The 26,539-nt window shown below is 42.6% G+C and overlaps 1 protein-coding gene across 2 annotated transcripts in view; it reads right to left on the bottom strand.

Annotated features, from left to right (window-relative positions):
* grm7 (glutamate metabotropic receptor 7) overlaps positions 1–26,539 on the bottom strand; it is a 208,757-nt gene that overhangs the window by 38,411 nt on the left and 143,807 nt on the right. For both annotated transcript variants that reach the window (XM_061727974.1, XM_061727975.1), the window contains exons 5-7: positions 15,392–15,529; positions 10,371–10,571; positions 1,430–1,569 (exon numbers count right to left, since the gene is read on the bottom strand). In XM_061727974.1, coding sequence (XP_061583958.1) covers positions 1,430–1,569; positions 10,371–10,571; positions 15,392–15,529 — 479 coding nt within the window. The remainder of the gene's footprint in view (positions 1–1,429; positions 1,570–10,370; positions 10,572–15,391; positions 15,530–26,539) is intronic.

The raw sequence follows: 26,539 nt of genomic DNA on the forward strand, positions 1-26,539 counted from the left end.
TGATTCTTGAGCATTTTCTCTTTGTGGTTAATACAAACTGTTTAGGTTTACTGTAGTTTACTGTTTATTGAGATTTTAGTGCCTTTAGGGTGAATTTGCATATTTTATATGTTGCTGCTCCTGACCTGCTCACCTTCATCAATACCAGCAGAATCAAAGCACAACACTGGAATCCATTCATACTGTACACACAAATAAATCTTAACAGGCTACAGCCCTGAGAACTCTTGAGACTGCAGGGGTGGGGCGTTAACGCTTGCATGGACATCACACACTGGTATCCATAGAAACAGGTTGTCAGACCTGAGCTCACAGAGTGGAGAGGGGAATTCTAAGGAACAGTATTGCAGAAAGCACCAGGTGGGCTGTATTCAGCAAGCTTTTTGATGTTTCTGGACAAAAAAAAACCTTGGAAAGTTACTCGAAAGATGACAGAATCTCTTGACCTGGCTTTCTCCCCGTTTCCTGGACTCTTTCATCAATCACAGCCTGATGAACCTATAAACCCCTCCCACCATCAGATAATCTTCTCTACATATCAGCTTTGTCCTAAAATCCAATTAGCTTCTGTATCTACGCCAAATCTTTTGTAAACCAATCAGCTAATCCTGCAGAGAGTCCCGGCCTGAGCCAGACATGAAATTATCAATGTTGGGTGTAAACGCTTCCAATCTGGTCCTTGATCAGGAATCATTTACTGAGGAGAGTTCCTGCCAGCTGTCGAATTTGAGGAAACTGTATAGAATTAATGTAAAATACCTAACCAAATGAAATGTGTTTGTCTAAAATAAATCTGATTAGACAATCCCAGAACTACTAATGAGCCTGGCTATCAACTCAGAGTGAAAAATATAAATAAAAGTAGTGATAAACTCATTGAAACATGTGGGATCTGCAGAGATATGAGTAAGACATGATCAGATGGCTTCACCATTTGGACATTTGGGTATGCACTGTGTAAATGCACTGCTCAAAGAATCAGAGGATAGTTAAAATAAGATGCTAAGCAACTGTGTACCATTTCTTATTTTATTCATTTAACGCATTTATTCATTTTTGTTCTCCTCTTAACTTATCATATTTAGTCTTCCTGGTTGGATGTGACCAAAACATCTCCCCTAGTTAGGTGACCAGGAGGCATCCTGACCAGAAGCCCAGACAACCTTGCTGATTTGAGAGACCATTGACTCCTCAAATTTCCTCCATCAAAATACAACCTTATTGTGACAGAGATGTTTGGAACTATGTTGTCTGGGGCAACTGTCCCTCCTAGGGTCTCCCAAGGGAAATTGACTCTGGGGCACAGACCAGATTGAGATATTTCAGACAAACACGGACAACAAAAAACAAAATGGGGGCAGCGATCAAAGGTGTGGTGTTAACCCTCAGTTTCCAAATGTTAATGTGGGTTAATTTGGTGAAGACTCACAGAGAGTTGCAGGGTCTCAGTCCACTGTCCGACCACGCGGTAGCTGGCACCAGTGATGTTGTTCCGCTGGTACTGGAACAGGTCGTAGCGTCCTGGAGCGTCGCCGTTCCTGTTGAATGTCACTGAAGTACCAGCACTTCCTGTGGAGGAAAACAGCTTTATTAATACATCAATAGATTCCGATGCACGGAACTGAGCTTCTAGAATATAGCTCAATGGATAGGAGGGATGGAATAGTGAAAAAAATGAAAAAAAAACTAAAATATAATTCAACACAATTCAAATTGTGTCCGGTTCTTTTGGTTTAGGTCTTCTGCAAATAAGCTTTGGACCGGTAACGCTGTGAAAATGCCCATTGCATATATTCTAAATGACCTTCTCCTGTCTCTGTATGTGCAACCTTTGGTTTTCAAAACTGGTGGCAACCCAGATGTATGGAAAAGCAAGGTTCCTGGACTAACCACTCCATTTCACTCTCCATGTTAAAATGTCCCACTTTACAGGACACAAAAAATGTATTTACAGCCTTGTACAAAAAAACATATCCGTATCCATACCCATAAATAGATTTGTGCGAGAATGAATTTTGATGCATTTCATTGGATAAAATTATTTTAAGCCACAAAAGTAAGCATATTTAGAAGTGAGGTTCTATGAACAGTTGTGACAGTTTTGATACAGTCTGTGGTGTCAAATGGCTGGTTGTCATCACTTATCTACTTGGTGAATAGCATTTCAATGAATCGACACTTGAGCTGAGAATTAAGGTCATTATATGAAGGAATATGGGCGGAACGAAATATAAATGTTTGGACAGACTTGATCAGAATGAATGTAAGCTAAAATAAGTTTGTATCATAGGTTAGTATGAGTTCATCAAATAAATAACAATGTGCTTGGTAACTGTGTTAAGGTTGGCATGTAAGGCTTACTTGCTGTGTGGCCAAGTGTTCATGTACATTTGTGTTCACAACCAGCTGTGCTGTGAACATTTCTTGCTTCAGTAGGGCAAGTAGAGTCAGCGTTAAGTACGTGTGATACTGAAGGTCTGTGCTTGGGAGCAGACTGCACACCCAGAGTCAAAAATACAACCTTGTACAAGGTAACGTGGTTGGAAAAGAATCTTTTTGTTCTTTATCCATCCATCCATCCATCCATCCATCCATCCATCCATCCATCCATCCATCCATCCATCCATTTTCTTAACCCGCTTAATCCTGTAGAGTGTGCAGTGTCACTTTTTCTTTCTTTATAGAAACATATTAAACAAAAAAAAAGTAGCACTACAAAAATAAAAACATTGTAGGAAAAAACAAATACTAAATTTACTCTTTATCTTAGAGCCAGAATATAGGTAAGAAAAGATAGGGATTGGTGTTGTTGCTTTGACTTCCTTCAAATATATAGATAAATGTATTTGTTGGAAAATAAACACTAATGGATATAGAATTTGGCTTACAAGAATATAGGATTGATTTCAAGATTCACCAGTTTTCACTTTTTTTGGGTAATGTTATGCTTTATGTTTCCAGTGTCAATTAAAACGTTCAGACACCTTATAACAAAGGTCCGAAAAAAAAGGTGCCAGAGCGATCGTAAAATGGTAAACCCAAAATAAATGTACAATGTCTTCAGTGAAACACTCATAAAGCTGCAGCTGGTGTCCATGTCTGGACTGAACTTTTTTTTTCTTTGTGGTCACAGAGACAATAACATCAGAGTCATGGGAACTGGTATGTCAGGCCATTAAATCAAGCTTTCGGGAAGGGAGTTTGTTTCTGTGCTGATGTGGGGAAATGAGAAACACCGACAGCATATTTGTATGCTCTCCACAATATGGATGACTTTTTGCGTCGGATTGACATACTTATCTAATGGCGCTTTTCCACTAGTACCTATTCAGCCAGGCTAGGCTCGCCTCCACTCGGTTTGGTTCTTATCCACTAGGGGTCTAATGTAGATACTTTTCTGTATCTATTCTGCCGAGGTTCTAAGCGGCTGAGTCGGCTGTATCTGACATCATCACACTACAGGACACCGATTGGTCGGGGGGTTGGAGTCAGACTTTTGATTCAGGAGGCAGAAATCAGCTAAAGAGCGACTGACAGCGGCTTCTTGTTCATTTTATTCAACAGGCAATGGCAGCGCAAAAGTCTGTTTCATGATCCAACTCTGAGGTGCAGATGTTCATAAACCTGGTGCTGAGGAGAGAATTAAAAAGGGATCTAGACGGAGATAAGGAACGACCAGATCTATCAGGAGCTCTGACAGTTCCTAGCTGCTCATGGCTAACAACGGTCTTTTCAGCAGCGCCGAAACAAACAAAAAAATTAAAAAGCATTGCCACTTGAAGCTTCTCTCTCTTTAATTTTTTAACTTGATATCAAACACAAGCCACAGACCCAGCAGCACATCTATCATCTCCTCCAGGTTCTACATCTTTAGTGTTGTTGTCTTCTTCGTTTAGATCCCACAATCAAATACGTTACAGCTTCGCTCCAACCTCCTACTTCTGCTCCAGGTGCTGAATTGTTATGGAATGTTTTGTTTTTTATCCATTTCTCTATATTTTAGGTAGATCGGGGCTGCGTGGCTGCATGGAGTCTTCATCGCTAAGATGGCGACAACCAGAACTCCACAAATTGGCCTTGGGCTGTCACAGAAGGGTTTGTTTCAGTTCTCTTTATGCTGTGTATGGTTTATTGGCCAAATATTATCATAACTCTCCCTGAATGCATATAATGTTATTGGCTTTTTATGTCCAAGCAACAGCTGTCTCAGTTTACCTCCTCCCTCCGGGTGCATGATCACTCCTTACCTGTAATTTATTTCATGAATGCCTCATTCAACCTGATTGATGAAGAATGTTGTTTTTAATCAGTGAAGCCCATAAATCAAAGAAGGGCCAAGGAGCTGAAGCTGAGGACTGTTGGTGGTTTGTGTGGTTCATGACTCCAGTTTTTATTACATGTAACATTTAGTTGTTAGACAGTGATTCTTTAATTAGATCCATCTTTATGTGAGTGTTTTAACGTTATTCTCTGTAAGAGCCTTTCTGTCGACGGCTTGGTTCTCCCAGAGCAGACAGTGCTTTAGATCAATATGAGGGTTAACAGCTTCCTCAGGTAACAGAACAGCCTTCAGGCATGAGATGGATTTTTGGTTCCCTGCCGATATTCAACTAATGTTTGAGTTCACAACGAAAACACAGAGATTTAAAGTTCTAGCTTTTATGAAAATAATTTTCTTTGTTTCCATAAGAATCAGTTTCTTCATCCGTTAATACCTTAAACACCGTGTCTCATGGGTTCACCTGAACGAGCAGGAATCAGAAATGAAACAAAATATGAATCAAATAACAATGTTGTTGTTTTATGTTATTCAGTGGGGTTGCCATAGCGGAGCATCACAGCCTGCATATTGATGTGGCAAAGGTTTTCATTATACATTAACGTAAATTACAATAGTATTTTCAGTTGTGCAAATAGCATTATCATAATCGTTTATCTTCTAAGTTGACAGTGTGTGGGAAGTACAGCAGCATCACGTCTCAGCCTCCTAACTTGTAACCTATTTTTGTTACTTTTCTTTTAATCAAAATCATTTGAATGATTGTCAGGATAAAACATTTAAAAAATATATTCAATAACATTTTCGCAAAGTTACAAAATGATTGTTCTGATAGCAAAGTTTTTTAAACTGATGCAGCTCAGTGAATAAAAAGAACATATAACGTGCTTTTTATTTGATCTGATCATCTCCTTCATAAGTAAAACAATGTGAACAACATAAACTTATATTCTTAGTTGTGCCAATGTGATTATCGAGGCGCAAACATGAGAAATAAAGAACAAAGTGGCTGTAAGTCGGAGTGCTGGGAGGAGAGACCGGTCTAGGTCCTGGCCTCCATCGCCGGGAGGAGAGACCGGTCTAGGGGGACTGTTCTGGAGCTCTGAAGTGTGAAATGTAGGGCCGCCAGCTGACTAGCTTTCTTTCAATAATGCAAAACCACCATGGGAACAGGAGAGACCAGGAGACAGCCTTCTCTTTGCACCCCAAAGATCAACTCAACCAAATAAGCAGCGAGCTGTCCTACTCTATAGCCCTACCCTAATTAACTCAATTGGGCAGCAACCGTCATCATTACCAACAAAACAAAATACAAATAAGGTCAGGAAATAACATAAGTCAGTCACCTATGAATAATCAAACTCTAAATATTACAAACCAAGATATTCTCCGAATTGCAAAATGATAATAAATCTATACACTAAGGTCTGCGAACCTCCAGTGTCCATAAGAGCTCTCCTTTTCACCTATAACCACCAAGCCAGTCTGCAGCCTATTTACCATCTGCCCCTCTGACCCAGGGAGAAAATAATTACCATCCTGTCTAGGCTTTTTGGCAGGACAGTTTGGCTGTATCTGTCAGCAGATACAGTACGGCTATAGACAAGGTGGACTGTCTATCTGGCATCTGAGAGTCTTTCTCATCTACTCTGTTGTTATAGTCACTGACCTTAGGACCACTACCACTAACAACATCTGACTCACTCCTGGCCATGGATCTGTGTCCGGGATCACAGCGGAAAGTCTTTGGGTCACAGCAAGTGAACAAAGTTCTCAGCCAGGTCGGGAGCCTGCTGGCCAGACAGTGGGTTGTGTTCTTTTTATCAAATTAAATCAAATCAACATCATACAGCACTTTTCACACACGAGTAATGCAAAGTGCTTTACATAATAAAATCAACATTTAACATAGAAGAACTCACGCACTCATGGTTAAAAACACAAATCTGGTCATTTTCACACACATCCCGACTTTCATACCCACACAGCACACATATACCACCCCCCTCCCCCACATAGACATTCAAACATAATCACGAACATCATAAAAAAAAAAAAAACATTATAAATAAATGAATAAATACCTAAATAAATAAATACCTGGCTTGACGCTGATGTGAGAAGCAATATCTTGGGTATCTATTTCCCACCAGGAGCCACCCCAGCCCACACTCTGACCTGTGGCAACAGGGTGCGGATGAACTGTTCCAGAATCAGGACTTTGGCTACATTTTCGTCTAATCCATTTATGGTACAGATCGTTCAGGCGCTGGGAAAGTTCTCTGGGAGTTTGACCCAGCCGAATATATAGCTCCCGAACGTTTTCTGACAGACTTCTTCAGTATTCCCAAGATGGGCTTTGACTGGCTGAGGACGCTGGTCGTGGTGACACATGCAGCTGCAGCGGTGACAATAGGGCAAGCTGCTGGTGTGGCAGAAATAGTGCTGTGGTGGAAGCACTCCAAAAAAGTGGCAGCAGTCTGGTGGGATGCTGGTGCTGTGGCAGCGGCGACACTCTGGTGGGATGCTGGTGCTGCTGCGGCAGCGACACGCGGCGGCGCTGTGGCTGCCTGATGCAGCAGTGCTGTGGGTCGCTGTGCTGCAGTGGCAGTAGCCCTCTAGCTGGCTGCTGGACAGGAGGCGGCACTACAATATGCTAATGACTCCCATCAAAGTCGTTGTGGAGCTGGTTGAGCTGGACCTGCATAATTCTCCAGCGCTGATCCTGCTTGAAGAAATTCCGCTTCTGGGTGTTTAGTTAGAATGTGGACTTGGAATTAGCCGTGTAAAAAAGGTGCCAGTGAGGTGGTTTCCAAATAAAAAATAGAGCTGTTTTTTCTTAACTTCCAACTTCCTTTCAATATCATAAACAAGAGAGACCAGGACACGCCCTTCTCCCTGAACCTGAAAGATCAACTCAACTAAATAAGGAGTGAGTTTCCCTGCTTTAGTCCCACCTAAATTGACTCAATTGGGCAGCGACCATCAACAGAGGTATATGCTATACCAACAAAACAAACATAACAAAAAAAAGAAGTTCAGAAAATACCATGATGCAATTACCTAGGAGTAATCAAAAGCTAAATTATATAAACCAAGATAATCCACAAGTTGCAAAGTGATAATAAATTAATAAATTAGCTAAGCAACTCACTCCTGTTAAGTCTCGTGCCCTGGCCCCTCCCCTAGTGGGAAAGATATGAAAGCCTTGTCCTAATGCAAAGCATGCTTCCATGATAGGACGCTCCAGAGAGACAAACAACAACGAAGGGTCAAGGTTAGGGCTGGGCGATATATCGAGATTTTAATATATATCGATATATTTTCAAACGCGATATGGTACGATACAATATCGTTTATATCGATTTAATTTTTTTTTTTTTTTTTTTTTTACGATTTTGATATACCGTAGATTATTTTGTGACAAATTGACTTGAATGTTTTATTTGAGATTTGCACAAATGTTTTGTTATTTGCACAACTGTCAACCTCAGTGGAAAAGTCTGCCTGTTATTGTCTACATTGTATTAATTTCACAGTGTATTTTAATTTAATTGTTATGCAGGAAAGGGATATTTGTTTTATTTTATTCAAGAAGCATTTTTATTCTATATATGCAGGCAGTTTATTTTTATTTCATTTGTTTTATACATTTTGATATTGTGCAGACCTCTGTTAATAAAGGTACCTGTGTGACATTTGGCACGAGGCTTTGTATTAAAACTAACTGTTTTTTTAAGGGTTTGCCTCAGAAAAAAATGAAGCTAACAGAGATGCTATGCTATAATGCTTTGGGGGAAACCCCAATTATGGCACAGAAAAAATATCCATATATATCGAGTATCGCCATTTAGCTAGAAAATATCGAGATATGACTTTTGGTCCATATCGCCCAGCCCTAGTCAAGGTAAATAGATGTACGAACCGGGTTATGGACAAATGATAAAAGAAAGATGGATTATGAAAAGTAGTGGGTACCACACAATATTGAAAAAACAAAAACAGAAAGAAAATAGAATCACACCCAAGACAAGACAACCACACATTATTAAAATATAGGTCCAAGAGTTCATAAGAGGGAGACGTGTTTGGCGGCGGATACTTTACTACATAAAAATTATCGACAACCCTGAGCATCTTCTTCAGTCAGATGCTTCTTCATATCTACTGCAACACAGACCACTACAGGAGATCCTTTCTGTCAACAGCAATAACCCTCTACAATCACTTTTTGAATAGACTTAATTATGAATAGAGTATTTGAAAAGGTTTTTGAACTCAGAGTGAGGGTGAATGTGTCCTCCACTAGCCCTCTTGTCTGATCCAACAAACTTTATTGAGACCCGAGACTGATTCTTTCAGACAGGACTAAAAACAAAGAGACATAAACCAATAATGTTGACGTCCAACACTTGTTTAGCAACAACTGGTGACCACAACCAGGGCTTCATGATGCATCACAGTTGGGTACTGGTGTGTTGGGCCAGTGTTATGCAGAAGAACTTCACTCCAGCCCATAAGGAACTGTCCCCATCACGGATACAGGTGAACAAAGGAGAAAAGGGCAGCAAAAAGCAGACTAGTTTGGAATCCAGGGAGGGCATCAGCCATCTCTTCATGATGTCTTTAATCTCTTTGTGTCTTTGTGTGGTCACTTGGACTGCAGTCGTCCAGCATCTTTATGCTCATTTAGCATCTCTTTGCTGTGGTTTAGCATTGTATTTGTATTCATTTAGTGTGTAGTGGTGGTAACCTACCGATGTTATGAATCATTTAGCATTTCCTTTAGGTGGTTTAGCTTCCCATTATCATCTACTGGGCAGAGTCAGCATGTAGCTGTGATCAGTGTTTGTCACTGTTGCCATAAATCTCTACCACTTTACGACAGTTTTAGTGTCTTTGTAGCTACTTTTTGTGTTTGTGGTTGTTTAGAATCTTTTTTTAGTTGTTTAGCATAGCTTTTTATTGGATTAAAGTATCAGTGGTTTAGCATCTGGCCAAAAACTGAGACAGCTATGTCTCAGATTCAACATCTGATTTGACGTTTAAGTGGGAATTAAATATCGGTTTATCAGATTTGCAAGCCATTGCACTCTCTTTTTATTAACATTTTACACAGCATCCCAATTGTTTATGCAGTTGAAGTTGAACTAACTCTCCATGATGTTTCTAGTCTCTCTGTGGTTATGTAATTGTTGTAACTGTTCTCCTTAAGATTCACCAGTTAACAATCTGTGCCTGTCAATGTTGTTATTGTTGTATCTTTTAAATACTCATCTATAGAACTAAGCTTCTTCAGACATTTTCTAAATTTTTCTAAAACTGTCTCGTCTGCCAGCCACAGTTGAAACCTACAAGAATATACCTGAGTGGTGAACTGAAACTGGAAAGCTGAAACTGAGAGCCATTTAAGCTTCTAAAATGTGAAGGCTGCCACATTTGAAACATTTTCACACTATTTCTGCAGAAACCGGGTCATAACCGGCGGTGTCTGCTCATTTGAGGGTATTTGAGTCATTGCAGCAGCTCAATGCTAAAACACAGTGTCAGCTGCCAGAGTAAAGACGATAACATCACCAACTGCTGACTTATAAAATGCTCTGTCTCCTCCTCGACGGCTGCAAACAGGTCAGGGTGATGAAATCACTCGAGCGGTTTATGCTCCAGAGCTTCGCTGAGGGGAAAAGTCAGTGTGAAGAAGCCGGAAATTTCACTGGCTGGCAGTCTGACATTAACTTAACGACTAACTCCGGAGCGGAAATATTCTGCTTTAGGGCAGTTAAAGTCTGATTATTGCCTTTTAAACACGATACATAACTGGGGGAAAAAAAGCTAAAAAGGAAAACAAACCAGGTGGCCAGTCTTAAGCACCCCCTTACTGAATTGACCACGGTGCTCTACAACAATGTCCCATTGACAGATGTGACCAAGGTGAAGTTGTTTGGTCTCAATTTCCATGTGAGGAGAAAACCAAACATAACCTTTCAGCAGAACCACCTCATACCCACTGTCTGTCCCAACAGTGGAGTGGGGATGGTTTTTAATATCTTGTGGTCTCGCTGCACACGGATACCGTCATCCTTCCACTCACCATTGAAGCTGACGCTACGGATGTACTTGAGTAGTTTCTTCCCTCCAGCGAGCTCCATGTCCGGGCAGATGCCCGAGTTCTCCGGACACAAGTCCCGCTGCATGTTGTGGAGTGCATGGGCCATGGCATAGACTGCATCAATCACGAATTGGACTTTACCCTCCTGCTCGTATTTAGAGTCAATGCCAATGCGCTCCTGACCTGTAACCAGGACAGAAAACAATAGATAAATCACAACACCCACATTTTTCCAGAAGATACACCCAGAAAAACATATGCTGATATTTCAACCCAGGGAAAACTTCCAGTTTTCTTTGTTGACACTTACAGTATGTGGACCTGGAAGAAAGGACAGTCTCCATTTATCACCTTCTTAAAACGTGCAACTTCAACACATCTTTATGCATTAGGGGTTTTGTTGATCATAACATTGGTGGCTTAGTGGTTAGTACTGCTGCCTTGCAACAAGAAGGTTGAAATCCCAGAAGGGGCTTTCTGTGTGGAGTTTGCAAGTTCTCATCATTCTGGTATAGGTTCTCTACAGGTACTCCAGCTTTTTCCGCAGTCTAAAAACATATATTTCAGGATAATACTACATTGTATTGACCATAGGCTGATTCCGAATTGCCCAAAGCAGGGAGTGTATGTGGTTATTTGTTGCAATGTGGCACTACAATGGACTGGTCACCTGGCACGGAGATGTTGTTTTTGGTAGTGAAATCTAAAACTAGCATACTGTATATGTACAGATTAAATCTGAATAAAGATAAAATACCTAACTCGTGGTAACTGAAATAAGGTGGACATGTTCCGACTGAAGCCTGGTTTATATTTCTGCATAGCAGTGACCCTGCATTTATACTATACCATCGCTGGCATTTATACTTCTGAATTATTGTTATTATTGGGGTCTGCGTTGATTGTGTTTGGGAATTGCACGTTGGGTAATACAGAGCTCCGTGGAGAACGGTTTGCATCGACATTTGCATCTCAACGCTGTCAAATCAGCGGGATTAGACTTTACTCAAAGGTTTGTTTGTTTGGTCCATTATTGGATGTGCTGGTCATGTGACGATAACAATAATTAAATATATAATGCAATATCGTAGACGAATAAAAACGAGACTAAATAAGAATCAGGTGTGGTGATGCAAGGAGACATCTAAAACATGCAGGACTGCGGCTCTTTAGGACCAGGTTTGCCTACCCCTGTGCTATGCAAATGTATGTTTATTACACTGAAGCGCGACGTGTGCATCCCGGAAATGGGTGAGAATGGGTTTCAGTTACCATCAATTTACACGGACGTCAGGGTGTGGTGGAGGTGTGTGTGTGTGTGTGTTTAGATGCACTGCCTGCCACATCTTCTTCATCTCCCACAAAGTGGATGTGTGTGATAGTGATGGTCCCGCTCCATCACAAGGGAAAAAAAAAAAAAAAAATTGAAATTAGGATTTTATTGTAAAAAAAAAACTTTATAAATAATGTTTGATTGATTGATTGACCTAAGAAGACCATAAAAAGTCATCAAAAACACAGCAACTAACATGGAACCAGCATCCGGTGATATAAATCCTTGACACAACCTTAACACTAATTTATGCATCAACAGTAATGTCAAAGCTAATTTTTTGTCATAGCCTGAGGGACAAGCCTTTTTAAGGCAATTGAGGAGCAGGTGAATGGAAGCGTTTCTAAGGAGACTTGCAGAAGAGGGACCTTGACATCTCATGTTGAACTTGTCAGGGTTTGACATTTCCTGTTTTATTTTGAAGCCCATGTCTTCAAAATAAATATCCCAAGTATGCATTAAGTTCTGGTTTGACCTTCCTGTTTCCCATCTGCCCTGATCGTCTGCACCTGTGTCTCGTTAACCCTTGTGTATATCTGGTCTTGTCTTTCCCTTGCTCCCTGCTGGTCCGTACTGTTTTCCTCCCTCCGTGTTTTTCCAAGTCTTCCAAGGTTTTTGTAGTTTTTGGTTCTTGTTTTTGGCTTTTTTGTATCCTGCTCTGGTTTTGTTCAAGTTAAATAAATCACAGTTTTTGGAACTCCTGCCTCCTGCATCTCTCCTGCATCTGGGTCCTACTACAACGGCGCTGTGACAGAACGGACCAGCCACTATGGACCCAGCAAGAGAGTACATTACCCTCTGGGAGTTTTTCTGCCGGGAGGCTGAGAAGAACATGCCAGGGTTCAGGGAGGAGGAGTCCCCCTTCTGGGGAACGCGCCTGGCTTTCGGTGGGCCCAAGAGCATTCAGGCTCAGGGCAGGCAAAGGAGACGACGGCGGCGCCAGCCCCAGCCTGTTCCGGTGGCGGTCGTGGACGCACCTCTTCCTGTTACCAAGGTGGTCCCGGACGCACCCCAGCCTATTCCCCCTTTCTGGGGAACACACCTGGCTCGAGGCGGGCCCAGGTGTTTCCAGCTCCAGGGGAAATGACGGCGGCGGCAGCCCCAGCCTTTTCCTGAGGAGGTCCCAGACGCACCCGTTGGTGGTCCAGTGGTGGTCCAGTGGTGGACACACTTCAGCCGACACCAGGTTGCCCTTGCCAAGGACCCGGTGTCCCCCTCAGCCAGAGCCGAGGACCCAGTGTCCCCCGAAGCCGCCCCCTCGGATTCTGTGTCCCCCAAAGCCGGCCCCTAGGACTCTGCCTGCGCCCCAGCCGGCTCCTAGACCCTTGCCCAGGACTCTGCTCGCGCCTCAGCCCAAGCCAAGGTCCCGTGAACGCCCGTCTGCCCGGTCCCAAGGGTGTCCCTCTGACCTGTCTCGCCGGTCTGCCTGGCCCCGAGGACGGCCCCCTGAACTGTCTCGCTGGCCTAGTGCCCAGGCTCCCTGAGTTCTGAATATGTGTTGGCCTGTGTTGTGGACACATGGTTTTGAACTCCTGAAATGTGAGGTGTGACAGAGCATCAGCTTCTTTTATTTATATGGCCAGGAGTGAAAGTAGCATGCATAAAATTATTTAATACGCAGAACCATGTTAGATGTCGCATGAGGCAATTTATTGGTGAAGTTCTTGAACAGCCTTTGTTAATGATTTCCACTGTAGCTACATTGCTGCAGGACACCATGATTTGTTTCATGGACCACTTGGACCACCAGAGCGAGCATGCAACGACTAGGGTAAAGCTTGTGTGCTGTGGAAATTTGAATTTGAGTTCTGGATTTCTGGAGCCCAGACATCTCGAAACCACTCATTATTGAAAGAAAACTAAATCAACAGGTGGAGCTTCATCCATGTACAGTTGAAGAGAATCAGAAGACTTAAAGTAATCGTTGTAGAAGAAAGAAATGCCATTCCACTCGTCAAGCAAACAGTGACCAGAACTGCAGGTGAGAGAGGCAACCCGCATCCAATTGTAAAGTATTGGAAAGGTTGGTAATGGACTAAGCCTGGATGAGGAGACAAGAAATGAAAGAGCGTCTGTGAGGGATAATGCGCATTGCAAAATTCAGGAGGCCCAGCCAGACAAAAGGGGCCCTCTTGGTGATGTGGCTGGCTGACTGCAGGTAAAAAAGGTCTGCATCAATATGCTGTTGAGTTATGCCCAGGAATTCCAAACATGTAAAGGGGCAAAAGTCTTTTCCTTAGGGAGAGGAACGCGTAAGTTAGAAAAAAGCTTCAGAATAATTGAAATGCAGCAAGATGGAGAAGACGAGGGGAAATCGACCACTAGGAAATCGTCCAAGAGGTGCAAAACGAAGGGAAGTTTACAAATATTATAGAGAATCCAGCACAAAGCCTTGGACAAGGTGTTAAAGATGCGAGGACTATTACAGCAACCAAAAGTCAACTTGACTGAGAAATAGTACCAAGAGCGCCACCTTACTCCGAAAAGATGGCATTGGTAGGGATGGAGAGGCATAAATGGCCTTGAATGCATCTGTAAAGTCAACTTTCCCCAGCCAGGCGCCACGTCCAGCAGTTTGAATCATTGCACATCTTAATATACATCTTAATGGAGCACTTCTGAGTGGTGACCCCCAAGGGGCTAATTCTGAAAATGGAGGTTTGGACAAAGGAAGTTTGGACCAATAATATAACCTTTACTAACTTTCTTTACCAAAAGAGAATCGACAACTTCAGGTTCATCATGACCAGACCAGAAATCTTTAGAAACATGCGTCACTCACAGAAACCAGTATAGTCATGCCAAAAACCCCTGAACCAAACTGGCAAGGAGATAATTAACATAGCGTCTGTCAGTGTTCTTAGACAGGGCCATGGACATAGTAGACACATTCACAGGAGTCGAAGGATGAATGATGTTTATTGCCACGACTTCTTGGGGCAGAGCCTCCCGGGCACAAGGGTGGTTGTTCGTGAACCAGCTGACTTCTATGGGTGAAGGATAATGCGAGGAAGGGTAATTGTGGAGCTGACAGTTCCTGCATTGTAATCTTTGAGTACTTGAGTCCTGAGGGGATTGGGGATTGCAGCATCAGGAGAGATGAAACGCATACCCATGGCAGGTGGTGGAACTGCAGTTCCCAGGGTATTTAAGGGCGGGATATCACCGACTGATGTGTTGAGCCAAAATTCGGGAAGAACGGCATAAGAAAGAGGAGACGGGCCTGGTGCAGCAAAATATGAATAGTAAAACAGAACGGTCCTTCCCACTGCCAAGATCCTTGCATTCAGGGTTTCCAGGGCGGATGTAATGTCCATATGGGAGGGCATGAAGAGGTAAGCTGTTATCATGTATTCTGTCCTTGATACGTGTAGCATATATGTATCATTAACAGATACATACGCTATCAGAGAGGATTCAGAGAAGGTCAAACACAGTTTCTCTTCCTTTTTTTTTACTTTACTAGTTCTTTTTTCAAGACAAATAATTTAAGTTTTTAATTACCTGAAATGTTTCGGCGATTCCTTTCGCCTTCATCAGATAGTGTGTGTGTGTGTGTGACCTGTCATTTATCAGCTGATGTTAAAAGCGAGGCGTGACTTGCCTGTAATGCATTTTTTTTTAATTTTAGGGGGACTGCATGTTTAGGCATAACAAGAAGAAATTTTACCTGTGCATTTCCTGCTGCTGTCATCCTTCTTGGAGGAGCTCATCAGTTTGCAGTTGAAGGTCTCCTCCCAGTACTCAGCAAACCAAACGTTCCTCCGATTGTTCTCCAGAGTCCGTGATGTGAAGTAGGAATCGAACCCTGAAACACAAAACATGTCATGTCATGACATGTCTCATGCTAAATGTATTCATAGGAAATTTCAGGCTTTGTTATGAAGGGGTTTAACATCTGAAAATATTGTGTAACGACCAGCTGAACACAGGCAAAGACAACAACTAAAGCGCCCATGTATGGTAATACAATTCTTGGCAGGTGAAGAGAAGAGGATCTGTGGATGTACAGAAATATCTCTGACGTATGACCTCTGCATGAAGCATAAAGGACAGAAGCACCCCTGAACAGGACGTGTAGGTTATAGATATTTTTATGAGCTGAAGATCAAAGATTTCCAATCGTGAAGTGGGTGAGAACGAGTTTTATTCAACATACACATGTTCAGATCATATAAAACATGAAAACAACCCACCACGTGAGACCAGAGATGAACAGTGGAGGAAGTTTGCTTTATTGGGCGGGAAAGCATTAGCATCCTCTGGTTTAATGCCTTCATCAGTGCTCATGTGGATGAAGTTTTATTTAATAAGCTGTAGAGGAGAAAGCTGGAGAACAAGCTCCAGCAGAGCAACTTAAGAAGCATATGGTTAGGGAATAAGAAGCTTCAAGCAGAATGAGGACCGGATAGATCAGGGGTAGGCAACCCTGGTCCTAGTTGGGCCGAATTGGGGCCTCATGTACAAAGAGTGTGGTGCACAAAAAAACGTGCGTACGCCACTTTCTACGCTCACGGTCGGATGTTCAAAAAGTTATTTGAACATGGAAAGCTGCGATCCTTCACGCACACATCAAGGCTGTCGTACGCAACTTTCTGAGGTTTTGTCCTTTGGCTACACTCACTGGTGATGCAGTGAAGTCCAGAATATGAGGAAACGTGACGTCCACAATAAGTTTACGACCAAACGTGAAGGACACGACAGTCCCCACATCACCAGATGAGTTACACACGAGTGAAACTGCAACAATCTCACAATCAACCACATGATCTGAACATACAACTAAAGGCAGGAGCACAATGGTGGAACTGATATAGTCTTCTGATGTAGTCTATGATTTTCATGACAAACTCCTTTTATGTGATGTCTTAATAAATAACCATCACATGCATGTATACTGGGGTCAAAGAAAAGAGTCCAATTAAAAAGCCTAATAGAGCTATGGCCATGCCCTTAGCTGGAATATACTGCAGAGCCTCAAGGATGAGCATTTAATACCCAATAAACCTCATTAGCTACCAATGTTGCTTTAGGTGCCTTCTAGTTTGTTATTGCCCATGTCCTAACTTTTTAGTTTTTTTAAGATGTGTAATGCCATCAAGTTTAATATGAGCTAATATTTTTTGCTGAAATGGTTTTGAAGAGGAGAAGATGACAAGTTAAACAGCATCTCAGGATCTCCACTGTTTATCCTGACGGCTGAAGCTCCGCCCCTGATCGCAGCAGCTCATCAGGACCTAATCTGCAGCTACATTTCCTCCCCGGCGTCCGCTAATTAGAGCACATGCATTATGGAGTAGCCTTGAAAAGAGCCGGCAGGAGTTTCCTCTGCTGCTCACGTATCGATTTTTAAACACTGAGCTATTCGACTTGCGCACACACACACCTCATTTTCCTGCAAGACGCCATTAATCAGCACTCGCTGATCTCACCTGTCAGGAAAGACTCTCATCCTCTTAACTGAAACCCAAACAAATATCCCTTCATAACTTTAATGTCCTGCTTGTTTTAAAAAAAAATAGTAACCCTCTTTAAATATTTGTATTATTCTATTTAATTTTATTTTGTCATGAACAAAATACCTTTTCTCTCTCAATGACGTTATTTATTTAACTAAAAAGAAGACAAAAATAAAATCTTATGAGCAAATACCCCCTTACTGTTTACATAGGATTTAAACTACCACTGCATGAAATGACTGCAGCCCATCCTCCAGTCACACCCCACACAGAAACCCAGCTGGCCTTGAGTTGGATAGAACTTTTGCAGCCCAGCCTGGATCTGGCTCTGTTAACTAAACGTTAACTGGGTAAATATTCTCAGTATGTTTATCACAGGTCAGGGGAGGAGAGAAAAATCTTTGACTGTTTTTATTTTTATTTACCATAGGAATATAAACAAAAGCTGGACAAAGTCTTGATGTCACCCATCGGCCTCTGCAGAGTGTTTTCATAGCCCTTTTTACATTCTTTTTTCATTTTTATCCTGCAACATGGTACCACATTGGCAGGAACCGACTCAGTCTCACACCAAACAAACAGGCCTGGTCGCCGAATGGAACACTTTAGCTTAGTTACCACAAGCTTTTTTAGCTTGACTGACTTGCTCATGCTGTGAGTGATGATGCTAACTAATGTTACCATACATTCCTTCGGGTCAAATCTGTCTGAACATTTCAAAAGTAATTTTTGGCATTGACATTTTAAATTAGTGCTGATGATTGTCATTAAAACATTATAGATAAGTCAGAGCAAAATAGAAACCCTGTAAGTTTGGATCATTACATCAGGGGACACAGGCCAAAGTGCAAATCTGTGCCACAGCCACAAGAATGATCAGACGATCTGTGTAACTTTGAAATGGGTTTTTCAAACAAAATGCTTTCAACTTTTCATGAGCGTGGTTAGTAGCTGAAGTAGCTAAAGCTTTCTAAAGATCTGATGAATAGGATTAAGCTTTTTAGTTTTAGCTTTTTGAAAATGACTTCATAAAGGTCTAACCAAGGGGCTACTTCCATCTTGCTAACTGACTACTGACTACTGAGGGATCAGTTATTCAATATATCTTATCCTTTATTTTAAAAGGTCCGACTTTAAAACAAAAAACATATTTGCAGCCTGGTACAATAAAAGTTTTGGTCTTAATTGCTTGACTTCAGGCAGGTAAAATATATTAAACCACAAATTAACATCACTAGTTTTATGAGGAACAGCTCAGTCAATAATGTTAAACAGCTAGCTGTCATAATTTTTACTTTGTAACACTCTTGGGGAAATTCATTTGGAGTCAAACAAATTTAAGATAACAATGGTTAGCAGGAGTTAAGCTAAAATTAACTTGGTAGCTTGGGGTAACTCAGGTGAGGTTTCTGTTCAGCTTTGAGTTTTGTTAATTCTATTAATTTGCCCATTTTTGGATTAAACATGGTTTGACAGAGTCAGTTCCTGCCAATACCCATTTTCATTGCCTTGCCAATGACACCCAGCTCTACCTTTCCAGTAAACCAGGCTTCATACTCCCACCCTCCTCTCACCTCCTGCTTATCTGAAATCAAATCCTGATTCGCCTCAAACTTGTTGAAATTAAACAGTGAAAACATGGAGCTCCTCCTCATTGGCACAAAATCATTATTACCCAAGAAGTCCCTCCACAAGCTCCAACTGGTCCATAACTGGTCCATAACTGGTCCATAACTGGTCCATAACTCTGCTTCTCAGATCACAGCAAGAACCCCATCATTCCATCACATCACTCTCATCCTGTCTGCCATCCTGTTCACCTTCAAGTTCATCCATAACCTCGCCCCACCTTATCAGTCTGACCTTCTCCAGACTGCCACTCCAGCCCGCCCACTCAGACCCCCCCCCCCCATCCACTTACTGTCCCTCTGTCTGCGTCAGCACCACGGACAGCAGAGCTTTCAGCCGCTCTGCTCCCAAACTCTGACACTCATTACATCCAAAACATTGACTATTTCCCCATCTTCAAATATAGACCCAAGACTTACCTGTTTAAGATTGCCTACTCACTCTGATGCTACCCTGCTTCAACACAGCTGATTCAAATTAACGGTCGTCACCAGCTTGTCATCATGGTCTAAAACAGGGGTAGGGAACCCTGGTCCTAGAGAGCCGTAGTCCTGCATGTTTTGGATATCTCTTTGCATCAACACACCTGATTCTAATTAATGATCGTCACCAGCTTCTCATTCAGGTCTGCACAAGTGTGTTAGTGACACAGTCCTTTGTATCAGGGTGTAAAGAAGCAGGGACACATCTAACATGCAGGACTGCGGCTCTCTAGGACAGTGGTCCCCAACCTTTTCTGAACCGCGGACCAGTTTAATGTCTGACAATATTTTCACGGCCCAATCTAAAGGTGTAGCTGATAAAAACTAAATAAAATGATAAGATTGGCATTAAAAACTGTGGTATTTTCTCTATAATAATAATAATAATAATAATAATAATAATAATAATAATAATAATAATAATAAAACATATATAAAAACATAATAAAATCATTTTCGAAAAAATAAAATAAAATAATGGAAATTGTAAATTACCTTCAATATGAGTATTTCTATGAATGTGTTTTTATGTTTGTTTTCTCATTAACGTTATTTAAAGCCAGGCTTTTATTTTATTTGTTATATATTAAGGAAACCAATATTTAGTGCTTTTATTTTGAAGGCGCCTCTTGTAAACATCCAGCGCTTAACGGTAAAGGTTTAACGGCAGTAGAAAGTGTCTGCAAGACTAAACGTGTGTCGGGAATGCTTAAGTGGTGCCTAACTGACACAAAAGGCACCTGGCTGAATTTTATGCCGTATTTATGTCCAGCTTGAGTTTGGTTGCCATGGTTACTCATGTATTGTGGTTAACGGTAGCTTTATTACCGAGCGAGCGAGCAGCTGTGTCAGCCTGTATTTAAGTTAAATGAAACTTATATGAATGTAGAAAGACTAACTCTATTTTAGTCTATTCCTTTATAGCTCTTACGGTGTGTTTGCAGTGTATTTACTGTACAAGGAATAAAGACATTATGAACCAGCCATCATCAGTCAGGGATTCTACAGAAATTATTTTTTCTTTCTGTGCAGCCTGGTACCAAATGACCCACGGCCCGGGGGTTGGAGATCACTGCTAGGACACAGGTGTCAAACTGAATCCACGGAAAGCCGGTGTCCTGCATGTTTTAGGATCAGGGATCCCTACCCCTGATCTAAAACATGCAGGACTACCTACCCCTGATCTAGTTCAGTGTTTCCCAACTCTGGTCCTCGGGGCATGTTTCAGATCAGGGGTCTCAGACTCTAGTCCTCGAGGGCCGCAATACTGCATGTTTTAGATCAGTGGTTCTCAACTCCGGTCCTCGGGACCCCCTGCCCTGCATGTCTTAGATGTTTCCCTGCATCAGCACACCTGATTCAAATTAACAGTCGTCACCAGCTTGTCATCAAAGTCTGGACAGTTCTGTTGATGACACAGCTCCTTGTATCACGGTGTGCTGAAGCAGGGAAACATCTAAGACATGCAGGGCAGGGGGTCCCGAGGACCGGAGTTGAGAACCACTGTTTTAGATGTCTCCCTGCATCAATACACCTGATTCAAATGAATGGTTGTCACCAGCTTGTCATCAAGGTCTGGACAGCTCTGTTGGTGTCACAGCTCCTTTTATCACGGTGTGCTGAAGCAGGGAAACATCTGAAACATGCAGGACTGCAGCCCTCGAGGCCTGGAGTCCGAGACCCCTGTTTCAGATGTTCCCCTGCTTCAGCCCACCATGAGGGTACAGCACAACTGATTCAAATGAACAGTCGTCACCAGTTTGTCATCAAGGTCTGCACAACTCTCTTGATGACACAGCTACTTGTATCATGGTGTGGGTAGGGCAGGGTAGCATGTAATGATGCAGGACAGGGTACCTCGAGGACCAGGGTTTGGGAAACACTGATTCAATTCAATTCAATTTTATTTATATAGCGTCTATTACAACAGATGTTGTCTCTAGACGCTTTCCAGAGATCCAGAACATGACCCCCAAGCAATTATTACATAAACAATGGCAGGTAAAAACTCCCCTAGTGGGAGAAAAGCCTTAAGTCAAACAGTCCGCAGGCCAGCACGCAGCTCCCGAAGCTCCGGCCTGCAAACCTACACAAAAGAGAAAAAAGGCGGGCCAGCACAAGAAACTACAGGAGCTAGTTACTCAGGCCTTTCCAGTTCAGGTCAGCCGATCTGTCCCAGTCCCGGTTAGCCAGCCTCTTTCTGAAAGAGTCTTTCAGTTCCAGGTAGACTTAAAGATTGGTCCCAGTGGCACAGAACAAGGCCATCCTCCTGGCATTTTCCCACATACCAGCTGGCCAACCGTCACTGTTCACTGACTTTATTCTCTGAAGGCAGATTAATCTTACGTGAAATAAGAGCATTAAAACTCCCTCCAGTTGTTTCCATTTATCAGCTCTGCTAACTAAGGTGCAGTAATGGACTTTCAACATCTCAAGCTGAAACTCCTGGCAGTCATTTCATATTTTGGCCATCAGAGTTGGAGTTTGGCGACAGTTTCAGCCCCAGATGGCCTCTGCTTCTGGAAGTTTCTATCCAGCAGAGGAGAATGCCATTGGGTTCACACAAGACGGTCTGGAGGCTCGCCAACAGTCAAACGAAGCTTATTTCTGAGGCAGCTCTACGATCAGTCCCCCGACAGATGATGGCCTTCATGAGCTGGAATTTCTGCCAAAACCAGTGCTGAATTACATGCAGCATTCTATGCTCACAGATAAACTGCAGGCATAACGATTGCTTTCATTATTCCTCCTCTCTACTTTCTCCCTTTATCTGCTCATTCAGTGCAGAAATAAACAGCTTCTGCTGGAAAATCTGACAGCAGCGGCCCTTGCTCCTACATTGCCTTCATTAGAGCAGATCAACAGTTATGAAATCAGGATTTGCAGTCAGAAAACATGCTGTTAAAAAAGTATGTTCAGTACAGGGGTCAACAGCTATCCATGTACATTAACTTAGTACCCCCTTTATTTTGGTGTACAAACTATCAACTGCAGAGGATTTTAGAAGTAGTTAGATTTCCCATATGAACACCACAACCTTTCATTAACAGCTGCCATAAAGAAAAAAATTATAATCCGGGCAATCTCAAGTAGCCCGTTTCTGCATTAGATTTTCAGATGTCAACCTGCAGTCAGGTGCTACTTATCGAGTCTGTTCACATTACCAAGAGGGAAAGATGTAACAGTGGCCTCAGGAACCAGTAAATCTGCAGTTAAAATCAAAACACAGCCATCTGGAAAGAGAGCTGGTCGAACCCACTGTGATGTGAAGAGTGGATTTGAAGCCAAAATGTCAGCACTCAGGGAGGTGTGATATTAATAATAACACATCTTATTCATAAGCACCTTTCATGAAACCCTAGGATGCTAAAACAGATAAAACAACAATGGATAAAATCAGCATATACAAATTGAAGGACAGTGTAGATCAGAGGTCTTCAACCCTGATCCTCGAGATCCGCTGTCCTGCATGTCTTGTTGGCTTGCACCGTCACACCTGATTCTAATTAATGGTCATCATCAGATTGTCATCCAGATCTGCACAAGTCTGTTAATGACACAGACATTTGTATCAGGGGACAGGGGGTCCTTGTTCCGAAACAGGGAGCGTTTCCCCCTAAAGATGGATTCGTTTGGTACATGTGAACACAGCAATCGCGCTTGGATGCGGCACAAAACAAGCGAGCCGAGATCTCCTCGCCTCGCTTCCATTCCAGACCTGGAGCGGTGCGTTTGGAGTGAGAACATAATCGACACAGCAACCGACACAACTACATTCATTGTGTATGTGCTACCGCGGCGCAAGGAGAAGAGTCGGCGCAGCCTCCACCCCCTTCTCTCCTATTGGACACAACTTTCTCTTTTCTCCCTTCTCTCTCTTCTCCCTTCTCTCCTATTGGATGTGCAGAGATGTCGTCACAGCGCGGCACGGTGAAATTAAAAAATGTTCAATTCGGGCAGGCAGGCGCGGCGCAAATGCCTCGGCAGGCGCCGCTGAGCTCGGCAACAGAGTGGTCCGCTCTTGCGCCGCGGTAGCACATACAGTCATACGCAATGAATGGGATCGGCGGCGGTCTGCGCTTTGCACCCTCTCTGTGAAAGGGGTTAAACCTGAGAAATAAAGAACAAAGTTGCTGTAACTCGGAGTGTTGCAGGCCGCAGGAGGAGAGACTGGTCTGGGTCCAGGCCTCCATCACCAGAGAAACACTTTCTATAGTCCTGGACCACTTGCAGCTGACTCGATATCAGACTCTGAAAGTAGCCTAAACATTCAATAAAAACAAAAAAAATTAAAGCTGCAAGCAGCGATGAACGGGCCCTTGAGCGTGCAATTGTCCCCAATAAAGGTCAAGGACTCAAAACTAAGTCCGATGACACCACCCATGACTCTTTATGTCAAAAACCATTCAAAAAATATGGCAGAAAATAGGAACTACCAAATATTGACCAATCAGAAGAAGGGGCGGGGCTAATTTGCACCAATTATGGTCAAGGACTCAAAACCGAGTCCGATGAAGCCACCCACGACTCTGTATGTCATACTATTCAAAAGTTATGGCAGAAAATAGGATCTATCAAATATAGACCAATCAGAAGAAGGGGCAGGGCTAATTCATGCCAATGAAGGTCAAGTACTCAAAACCGCATCCGATGACACCAACCACGACTCTTTGGGCCTGATTTACTAAAGGTTTGCGTGTGCAAACTTGACAGCACCCGCAAACCAATGTGCGAGCTGATCTACTAACAGCGTGCAAAGACGACTGCGTCTCTCAAATGCGCAAAATAGCACACGCAATTCATTTAGTACTTTTGCCCTGATGAATAATCAATATGGGGCGTACCCGGCAGAAATCCTAAATACTGGGAGGGGAAGATTCAAATTGGTCCATTTACCACGCGCAATGAGATTTACCAAGCCTGAAAGTAATTGCGCGTATTGTGATTGCGTCTGTATTTAATACGTTCGAAAGGAAGGTGCTAATCTGCTGCTGCTGTTATTGTGGCAAGGAGGGGACATCCAAAATCAAAGAATACGCAGAGAGAGAGTCTTTATTCTGCTGCATGCTATTTTAAAAATGGTTGCACAAGTTTTATTAAAGGCCACTTTTTCTTTAGTTCTTCGCCTTCTTGCCACCTTCTCTTATTGTGCCCCCCTCCACTCGCCCACAAGCAGGCCAAGCCTTTGTGCCAAACTTTGTATTTTATTGATTACTTATCTTATTGAACGTGAAATCATCCTTCGTAAATTACATTTAATTAAAACCCGTGCTTATTAATCACAAAACACAGGTTAAACATCATGACCAAATCCGCTCCGACCCGCTGTGTCAGGATCAGCGCAGAGACTGCAGCTTCGCCTGAATTATGGTTCTGCGTTAAATCGACGGCGTAGCCGACGCGTAGGGTCGCGGTGCGGTGTGCGTCGCCGCGTACCCTACGCCGTCGTTTCTGCGTTGGTGTGACGCGGAACCATAAATCAGCCAATCAGGGAGCAAGGGTTTGGGTGAGCTGGGGGTTGATGTTGATCCGCGGACAAAACTTGTTAAGGAGCATCAAACTCACTCTTATCTACGCGGAAATAACGCTAAAATATAAAGAAGGCTTCCCAAAGTGTGATCTATGGTGAAATAGGAAAATTAAGATGTGCAACTCTTCTAAAGGTGAGACATGCATTTAATTGACTTCATGGCGCCAGCCTTGGCGTTTATTATTACGCAAATGTGGAATGTTTGGGTCTGTCTAATTTCGTCAAATTAAATTTGGAGATTCACCGTTCACATTTTTGTGTGTATGCGTTGTATGAGAGAGAGATGGAGAGGGCGAGGGAGGGAGGGAGAGACGTGGCCTGTACGTCGTTGTTTTTTGTTTTTTTGCAGTTTGGGTGCACAATACACTTGTGTGTGTGTGTGTATTAAAAAGAGATTTTGCAGTATGTTGTGTAATTGAAACTGGTTTGCTGTGATCGTTGATGGCAAACTCATATTAAGCATTTACATCGCTGGTTATTATGTGCCCCCCAATTAGAGCCGCCGACTCTGTTTTAACCTAATCTGCCGTTCTTTTTGTCTTACCAACTGCATTTATTCTATCGCAGATTTTCTCCGATATCGCGTTTCTTTTGGTAATGTTTAAATGTCTTTGCTGTAGTTCATGAATGTGTTTATTTGCCTCTTCCACTAATATTTGTAACTCCACCGCGTCAAATTTCATTTTGCGCTTGCGACTATATCCTGCTTTCCATCCAGACTCCATGGCGCAAAGTTTGCGCTCGCAAACCGTAAGACGAGCAACACCTCATTTAAATACTGCAGTTTGCACCTGTTATCAATTGCGCACGCAATCTTAGTTGATCACCCTCAAAACACACAACAACAGCACGCGCCAACTTTTTCAGTGCACACGCAATTTAGTACTCTTTATTTAGGATCTTAGTAAATCGGGCCCTTTATGTCAAACCATTCAAAAGTTATGGCAGAAAATAGTGACTATTTTCCAATCAGATGAAGGGGGGGTGCGCTTTTTGGCGTCTATCGTCGCCACGGTAGCGCTTTTGACTGAGAAAAGTAATGCGTGTTGTCGCAGGATCGAGTCACACATTTTGATGTATAACACACCTGGGTGCACGTTACGGTTCGGACGAAGAAACGGCTGAAGGAATGGCATAAATTGCGCCAAAATTACGCGATTAATTCCGAATGGCCGACTTCCTGTTCGGTTTCGGCCATGGCGCCAAGAGACTTTTCTTTAAGTTGTGACATGATACAGGTGTGTACCGATTGTCGTGCATGTACGTCAAACCGTATTGTGGGGCTTGAGGCACGAAGTTTTCTAGGGGGCGCTGTTGAGCCATTAGGCCACGCCCATTAATGCAAACCGTTAAATATCAAATTTTTCGCCAGGCCTGGCTTGCGTGCAAAATTTGGTGACTTTTGGGGCATGTTTAGCGGGGCAAAAAGGCCCTCCTTTCGTCGTAAGAAAAACGAGAAAAAAAAATAAAAAAATTCCTACAGATACAATAGGGCCTTCGCATTGTCAGTGCTCGGGCCCTAATAATTCACAGGAACCACACTTTTAGTGACACGTAAGTTTTATTTTAAAAGACAACTTTACAGAACCGGTTCTTCGCCGCAAATTGTGTTTTAATGGTTGTCTGTTCAAAAACAGTTATGGGATATTTTAAGGATCTGGGTTTTATCTCTAGTACTCGCCACATATGGTCGCAGCTCCCATTGAAAGGTCCATGAT

This window comes from Cololabis saira, chromosome 8 (genome assembly GCF_033807715.1).
Source record: "Cololabis saira isolate AMF1-May2022 chromosome 8, fColSai1.1, whole genome shotgun sequence".
Taxonomy (NCBI): domain Eukaryota; kingdom Metazoa; phylum Chordata; class Actinopteri; order Beloniformes; family Belonidae; genus Cololabis; species Cololabis saira.